The sequence below is a fragment of the Loxodonta africana genome, chromosome 4 (genome assembly GCF_030014295.1).
Source record: "Loxodonta africana isolate mLoxAfr1 chromosome 4, mLoxAfr1.hap2, whole genome shotgun sequence".
Lineage (NCBI taxonomy): Eukaryota > Metazoa > Chordata > Mammalia > Proboscidea > Elephantidae > Loxodonta > Loxodonta africana.
In genome coordinates this window covers 182,522,123-182,531,080 of record NC_087345.1, presented here as the reverse complement: position 1 = coordinate 182,531,080, position 8,958 = coordinate 182,522,123, and the positions used below count along the sequence as shown (strand labels likewise).

General features: G+C 42.3%; 1 protein-coding gene across 4 annotated transcripts in view; it reads left to right on the top strand.

Moving 5' to 3' along the window:
• The first annotated feature begins 6,824 nt into the window (after positions 1 to 6,824).
• The window catches only part of PITRM1 (pitrilysin metallopeptidase 1), a 59,037-nt gene continuing 56,903 nt past the window's right edge, over positions 6,825 to 8,958 (top strand). For 3 of the 4 annotated variants that reach the window (XM_010590608.3, XM_023548748.2, XM_023548750.2), the window contains exon 1: positions 6,825 to 6,936. In XM_010590608.3, the coding sequence (XP_010588910.1) occupies positions 6,899 to 6,936 (38 nt within the window). In that variant the 5' untranslated portion in view covers positions 6,825 to 6,898. Of the gene's footprint in view, positions 6,937 to 7,040; positions 7,209 to 8,958 lie in introns of those variants that run through there. The other variant, XM_023548749.2, reaches the window with a different exon arrangement.

Sequence of the window (8,958 nt, the reverse complement as noted above, 5' to 3'; positions counted from 1 at the left end):
ATTAACCAGGAGGAATCTTGACAACATCTCAGGTTTTCTGAAACTACTTAAAATACTCAGTGTTGAACTAAAGTCAAGGGAAAAGCTAATCTTCACCATAGGTGATGTCAGGGAGTTTATCTAGAAGTAGACATGACATCAAAATCAGAGAAGTTAATTAGGATTTCTCAAGCTGCCATCTTAAGCAGACAGAAGATAAAACTGAAGGCTGCAATCAATAAAGTGGTCAACGACACAAATAAAACCAAAAAAGCCAAACCCATTGCCGTCGAATCTCTTTCGACTCTTAGAGACCGTATAGGACAGAGTAGAACTGCCCCATGCTGTTTCCAAGGAGCACCTGGTGGGCTTGAACTGCTGACCTTTTGATTAGCAGCTATAGCTACTAATCACTATTCCACCAGGGTTTCCATGTCATAAATAAGACCCAAATTAATGAAACTATGGAATTTTAGGACTGACTTCAGCCTGGGAAAAAGTCTGCTCTGTCTCCCTTTTTTCTTTTTTCTCCCACAGGCTCAACAGAAAGATGAGTTTTTTGGGTTTTTTTTCTAAACATCAGTAGTAATTTTTAGTGATTGGTAAGTAGGCAGCACAATAAATATTTGCAGAGTGAAAAAAAGCCCAAAAATGAATGAATGCTAGGATGGAAGCCTGGGTCTTCTGAGGAGCCTGAGGCTCTTGCTCAGCACACCACAATATTAGCACAGAGATTTTTGACGTTCTTGACTTTTACATTAAATTCAGAGGCATTGAGCTAATTCCTTATACTGAATTTCAAATAATTGTCACTTGTAGTTACGGCTGATTCTGAAATAAAAGAGTTCTAAAAGTATTTGATCCTTAGATTGCATCAATGACATTACACAATCCTTGAAAATACCATATTCAGTTAAACAACTTCATATTTTTCTTCCAGAGGTTAAAAGAACCTTGACCTCCTTCCAAGTTGCAGGCATTAATGAGTTTTCCTAAATGCATAAGATAAATCTCAAGGCTGTGTTCGATCTAGGAAATTATTTCAAACTTTAAATGTGTTTAGGATTTTTTTTTTCTCAGCAAGTTCAAAAATTTGGATATTCAGAAGTATATCTAGTCACCCAGTACCTTAATTAAATTTTACTCTGATTTACATTACCTGCCTTCAAATTGGAGTCCTGAGTGCTGCAAATAGCTAATACACTAGGCCCCTAACCAAAAGTTGGAGGTTGAAGTACACCTAGAGGTGCCTTGGAAAAAAGACCTGTAAACAATTTCTTTTATAAGGATCAGCACAAAGCTGGTTCCTATGAAGTGGAGCTTAAAGATGTCCTAAATGTCTAACTTCTCCAAGGTGCTGTAACACTTCATCATCTCTAACATTAACTACTTTGTCTCCTTTTTGTCTTTGGGTTCCAAAATTCCCTGCAACGTCTCACAGAACTCACAAACCATATAAAGGAAATGACTCACGTGGTATAAAGGAAATAGCTCATGAGGCTGTAGAGGCTGGCAAGTCTCGAATTTGTGGGCCAGGCATAGACGTCTCCCTGGCCCTCAGTCTCTGCCCAAAGTCTTTTTCACTCCATGGGCCAGGAAGCCCACTGTGCCATCTCCTGCAGGTCTCTGCTGCCAGCCCCTGCTATGGGTCTTTCCTTCTTTAGTGGTGGTGGGCTCTCCTCTTTGCTCTGGAATTGGCACTGGTAAAACTGACCAATCCTTTTGGTAGGTGGGAGTTACAAGGCCATGGTTAGAAAGGCCACCCACAAAAGTAATTAATCCACCGCAGCCTGGCTGTCTACTTCTAAAAAATCAGTCATTGAAAACCCTGTGGGGCGCAACTCTACTCTGACACACTTGGGGTTGCCATGAGTTGGAATTGACTCAACGGCAATTTTTTTTTTTTTTAATCTAGTAACTAAGGATGTATAATACATCATTTAGTATAATATTGGCCATTTTTGTTCTTCAATTAAATCTGATTCGACTATGTGGTTATTGATAAAAAGATCCCTAATGTACATAAGGAAACCCTGGTGGCATAGTGGTTAAGTGCTATGGCTGCTAACCAAAGGATTGGCAGTTCAAATCTGCCAGGTGCCTCATGAATATAAAATTAGCTGTTTGAGACAGACATTTCTGTTCTCAATGCACAATCGGTTGTATCCCTGTTACTACTGGGGAGACTCCCAGACCCAGGAAGTCCTTGCATACGTCATAAAGCTACATTTTCAGATCACGGCTTGATCTTTACCACAGGATGATAAGCATTTTATTCATCTTACATCAATTTACTTTACAGTTATTATTTCCAACATCATTTTCTTCTTTTGGGGCCCTGGTGGCGCAGTTGTTAAGCAGTCAGGCTGCTAACCAGATGTTGGCAGTTCGAATCCACTAGCTGCTCCTTGGAAACTTTATGGGGGTACTTCTACTCCGTACTATGGGGTTCGTCGTGAGTCAGAATCGACTTGATGGCAACAGGTTTGGTTTGGTTTTTCTTCTTATGCCCTTTTCCTCTCCCCTCTCCCCTCAGACTTCCCCCCACGCCTTCCCAACAACAATCTCCAAAACCCTTCCTGACTCTCACTTGACCCCACTCTTACTTAAGGCAAAGATGTGTTCATCCAACAAATACCAGTTGAGCCATGCACTGTGTTTACCACCGGTGAGCAAAAAGGTGCAGTGGGAATCAGGACCATCTGTGAATTCATTTCTTCTCTATGAATTCCCATCCTTAAATATATCATTTTCTACCTTCTTAAAACTTAAGAATTATTATATTTACTAGAGTTAACTATCTTCCACATACACAAAAACACTTGTAGTTGTATTTCCTCCTCTTGAGAAACCTTGCGCCTTTATAGCTCATCACTGTCTTGCATCTGGCGACATCATCACCATTGAAGCCTTACATTTTAACTTCAAAAACAACTTCAACTTAAGTGTTCTCTACCTTTAAAACTTGGAGTACCTGGGTGATACAAATGGTTAACTCTTTGGGCTGCTAACTGAAAAGTTGGAGCTTTGAGTCCACCCAGAGGGTCCTTGAAAGAAAGGCCTAGTGATCTACTTTTGAAAAATTCAGTCATTGAAAGCCTCATGGTGTGCTGTTCTACTCCGACACACATGGGATCGACACGAGTCAAAGTCTACTCACCAGCAACTGATAAGCCTTTAAAACTTAGCTTAAAAACAAAAAAACTTCAGCCAACTTCAACACATTTCCAACCACCCTTTTTTTCTTTTTCCCTCCTTTTCTCATTCAAACATGTATTTTATCCTTACCTACCTTTCTTTGAAATCTGGCTTTTGCAAGAGTTTCCTCTTAATTTATCAGTAATATTTTAATTAAGTAAAGGCCTATTAGAGGTCTTCACTCTCACTGAGTATCTGTGGCATTTGACAGGTCCTTACAATTTTGAAAGTGTCTTTAATTCCTTCTTTATTGCATTTCCCATATTGACATTTGCCAGAGCCTGTTGTATCTGTTCTCAATGTCTTTTTGAAGCACTTTCCTCTAGATTCTTGTGAGTGCTGTAATCTAGAGCCTTATCCTTGGAATGACTCTATATTCGCTTGATTGCTCTTCTAGGTTCCAGCCACAATCTATCCTGATCGATGCTGATTTGCTAATCTTACGAAAACAATGCATTTCAGTGTAACATAGGATATGTTTTCCATAACTTAGGATATTGGATAGATAATTTCTGATTTTTCATTTCTACGTTGCAATGATTTGTGTGAATATAAATTGAGATTACATGTGTGTTAAAATTATATTAGATGCTGCTCAAAATTATTATTTATAAATTCTTAGTGTGTATGTGTGTGTGTTTAGGTTATTCATCAGGGATGTTGTATCCTGGGGGAACATACTAATAAATGGCACTTACTGAATTTATGCAGCATCTATTCTTCCGAGAGATCAAAATACTATAACCTCCCAGTGCCTCAGTTCCCATCACATTCACAGCGGGGTTAATAATACCCAACTGTCTCCCCGCAAGATCACAGAGATGTTGTGATGAGTCATCAATATTTATCACACAAGTCCTCACTGGAACAAAGGTGCATGCATAAAGTATGTTTGTATCAGTAGCTTCTCATCATTGTTGTTTGTTCTTCAGTTGGGTTCATCAGTAAGGAGGTTCTTAGCTAATTATGGAATCCACTGCATTATGGACAGCTTTTTGTAGCACTATCACCATTTGCATTGCTGCCAAAGCCTTCACATGTTCAGACCAATTGTAGCTATCTACATAGCGTTTCTTCTTTAGAGTCTGGAAGAAACGAGAGGGAAATCCCAGTCCACTTACATTAGTGAACAAAGGGGAGGAAAAAGGTAAGGAAGTGGAGGGGAGGTGAAACCTCTGAGAAACTTAGAAGGTCACACATGAGTCTTGAGGAAGAAATCCCACCCATACATGTTTCTTTCTACCTATTACCATGGATAATGACCCCATACGCTGCAGAGTAGAACTGCTCATAGGGCCTTCTTAGCTGTAATCTTTATGAAAGTAGATTGCCAGGACTTTCTTCTGTGGTACTGCTGGGTGAGTTCAAACCACCAATGTTTAGGTTAATAGGTGAGCTCAAACAAAAAACACATTTCCAACCTGCAGCCATGGTGTCTGATTCCACCCCACTCATGCCACTGTTCCCTCTTCAATCCTCTGCCTTGAGTTAAAAAAAATGTTACACAGATACTTTTAGAAACCTTAAAGAACATACAGAGAATTATGGATTGAATTTTGTCCCCCAGAAATATGTGCTTTAAATCCTAGCCCCTATAACTGTGGATGTTATCCCATTTGGGAATAGGGTTTTCTTTGTTTTTTTTACTTAGGTCATATCAGTGTAGAGTGTGTTTTAAACCAATTGTTTTTGAGATATAAAAAAGAGCAGATTAGGCAAAAAGACAAGCAAGCACAGGACGGAGCAAAGATGGATGTGAGGTGGAGATCACAAAGGAACACCAAGAAGAACTCTAGAGAAGCTGAGACATGGATTGTCCCCTAGAGTGAACAGAGATAGCCTTCCCCTAGAGCTAATGCCCTGAATTCAGACCTCTAGCCTCCTAAATTGTAAGAAAATAAATTTCTGTCATGAAAGCCACCTACTTGTGATATTTCCATTATAGCAGCACTAGGAAACTAAGACACAGAATTAAAATGTGAGTAGAATCAGTAAAGTATACAAACCTCTTACAGGACTGTTTGAGTTGTTCTATTCTTGCACTTAGGACCGGGCAGTGTTTCATTCTGTTGTGCATGGGGTCGCTATGAGTTGGAATCGACTCAATGGCACCTAACAACAACAACAACATACTTGTACTCCTAACTGAAAGGTCAGAGGTTCAAACCCACCAGCCACTACGCAGGAGAAAGTTGGGGCAGTCAGCTTCTGTAAAGATTTATAGCCTTGGAAACCACTTGGGGCTGTTCTATGGGGCCACTATGAGTTGGAATCCACTCGACAGCAACATATTGTTTGGTTTTTATAACTCAAATCCTTTCACCACACTTATTTAATCTGTATGTTGAGCAAATAATCCAAGAAGCTGGACTATATGAAGAAGGATGTGGATCAGGGTTGGAAGGAGACTCTTTAACAACCTGTGATATGCAGATGATGCAACTGTGCTTGTTGAAAGCAAAGAGGACTTGACACACTTACTGATGAAGATCAAAGACTACAGCCTTCAGTATAGATTGCACCTCAACAGAAAGAAAACAAAAATCCTCACAACTGAACCAGTAAGCAACATCATGATAAATGGAGAAAATATTGAAGTTGTCAAGGATTTTATTTGGATCCACAATCAACACCCATGGAAGCAGCAGTCAAGAAATCAAATGACACATTGCATTGGACAGGTCTACATTGGGTAAAAGAGCTCTTCAAAGTGTTAAAAAACCAAGATGCTGGTTTGTGGACTAAAGCGCACCTGACGCAAGCCATGACATTTTTAATCCCCTCATATGCATGCCAAAACTGCACAATGAATAAGGAAGACTGAATTGAGGTTTTGAAGAAGAATATTGAATACACAATGGACTGCCAGAAGAAGAAACAAAGGTCTGTCTTAGAAAAAATACAGCCAGAGTGCTCCTTGGAAGGGAGAATGGCGAGACTTCATCTCATGTATTATTTTGGACACGTTATCAGGAGGGACCAGTCCCTGGAGAAGGATGTCATGCTTGGTAGAGTACAGGGTCAACAAAAAAGAGGAAGACCCTCAACAAGATGCACTGACACAGTGGCTGCAACAACGGGCTCAAACATAACGATGATTGTGAGGATGGCGCAGGACTAGGCAGTGTTTGTTCCCTTGTACATAGGGTCACTATGAGTCAGTGGTACGTAACAACAACGTAGCTTGCTGAGGAAAAACCTGAGCTGGGAAAAATTCATGATTCAAAACATCGCAGAATCATGGCCTTAGGAATTCCAATCCTCTGATTTTTATAAATGAAGCAATGAGCCCAAGATTGCTAAAGTAACCTGATGAAGGTCACTCTTACATCTTTTGTGCTAAATATGAAATGCGTAAAACGGAAAACATACAGGGGCAGAAACTTTACTTTAAGAGACAAATGCTCACATCATGAGCCTGGGCCAAAACGCAGCGGTGCGCCTCCCCTCTCCATCTCCCCTGCGCCCCCTTGGCCTGCTCCTCCCCCCATTTCCTCCTCCTCCAATGACGGGGCGGGGCGATGCGGGCCGGGACACGCCCCCTCTGTCCTACCCCGCGGCAGTGGAAACCCCGCCCCTTACTCTGCGAGCCTATTAGGGAGGGCGTAGCTCGCCGTGCTGGCCAATGGGAGGCGCGGGCGGTGCGGGGCCCTCCTCTGGCGCTCCTGCGTCGGGTTAAGTTGTCACCCGCGCTTGTGCTCGCACGGTTTCCACCGGGGTCATGTGGCGCTGCGGCGGGCTGCGGAGCCTGACCGGCCGGTGAGGAGACGGGCTCCGGGGAGGGGACTGGGCCGCCCCGCTGGGGCTCCGCGGGCTCGGCTGTGCCGGGGGGGCGGGCCAGGGCCTCTGCTGGCGCCCGTGAGTGCACAGGCGCCTGGGGTCCGGGTCCTGGCGGAAGGGGACTCGCCAGGCCCGGGGGCGTCCACTGGGCAGCTTCCCTGGGCGGGGGGCTCCCGAGCCCCGTTTACCCCCTGGGCCCCAGCCCTGAGGACCTCTGCAGTGGCTCGGGATGGCAGAGCTGCCTCACACAGGTAGGATAAGCAGCACAACCGTTTGCCTCCCTGCCCGAGGCATCTCTTGGCCGGCGTTCCGAGGAAGGGATTTCCTGTCTTAGGTATTAGTGGGATTTGACTGGAAAAGGCCTTGCGGCTAAATGGGGGCACAAAGGAGCCTTCCTGACCCTCTGTCCCCTGCTTGAACCTCAAGCAGTCCTCAGAGTGGGTGGCCCTGTGTGGAGGTTGTCTGGGCTTTTTGAAGTGAGGCTTATTATTGATGTGGGTTTTAATATATATAATAAAGGTAACTGAATTTATGATTCGCAGTATGTTTGCTGCCATTTCATTTTTGTAATGGAGCAGAGATCTTATGCTTCTGCTACCGTACTTACCTTTAAGTGCTAAGTTCTTAATAAAATTACGGCCTTCCAAATTGAACTCTTTTCTTTTTATGACTAAATATATGTGAAAAAATACATTTAGTTTCCAATAGTGAAAGTGTCATATCCTGTAAGCTTGAAAATGAACAGAACGTTTTTTTGTTATAAGAAATAGAGGATAAATAATTGTTTGGTTTTTGGGCTACTCCTCAAAACCCTGTTTAACTTATGGTGGAGCTTACTAACCTAGCCCCGGTTATGAATCCCTGAGTATGGGACATTGGGATGTCAGTTTTTGGGGCACCTTTATGGTTTGGCAGCAGCAGCAATACTCATATGTATGTAATAGATTATAAGAAAGTGTATGGAGGGAGGGGTAAAGTCCCTGAGTGGTGCAAACAGTTCACTGCTCACCTACTAACCAAAAGGTTGGTGGCTCAAACCCATGCAGAGGTGCGTTGGAAGAAAGGCCTGACAATTTGCAGACATGAAAACTCTATGGAGCAGAGTTCTACTTTGAAACACATGGGGTTGCCATAAGTTGGAATTGACTCACTGGCAATTTTTTTTTTTTTAATGGGGGGAAGTCTAAGTATTGCTTTTCAAGATTTTCATGCGTTAATGTAACATATTCGTTTGGTGATTGTGTCCTTTATGATATATAACTTCTTAAAATCTTTCTCTACCCTACAATTATAGAATTTGCTAAATTGATAAGAAGATGATAGTCAATTATAGCATAAAAACCAAACCATTGCCATTGAGTGGATTTCGACTCATAGCGACCCTATAGAACAGAATAGAACAGCCCCATAGATTTCCAAGGAGTGACTGGTGGATTTGAACTGCTTACCTTTTTGTTAGCATCCGAACACTTAACCACTGCACCACCAGAGCTCTGGATTATAACATATCTCTATAATATTGCCAATGATTAGTCAATTTTTTTTCTTTTTTTCCCCTGTTCATATCTTTTTTAAGAAAGTATATTTTTGTGAGCTGTAATGTTAATGCCTACCGCTCATCTGTCAGTTTGCCGTACTGTGGTGGCTTGTGTGTTGCTGTCATGCTAGAAGCTATGTCACAGGTATTTCAAATACCAGCAGGGTTACCCATGGTAGATAGGTTTCAGCAGAACTTCCAGACCGAGACAGACTACAAAGAACGACCCTGTGGTCTACCTCTGAAAAAACTGGCCAGTGAAAACCTTATAAATAGCAGCAGAACACTGCCTGATACAGACAATGATACACACAAAGATGAGCCCATCCAGGTTGGAAGGCACTCAAAATACGACTGGGAAGGAGCTGCCTCCATAAAGTAGAGTTGACATTAATGATGTGGCTATAGTAAAGCTTTCAGAACCTTCATTTGCTGAAGCGGCACAACTCAAAGTGAGAAGTAAA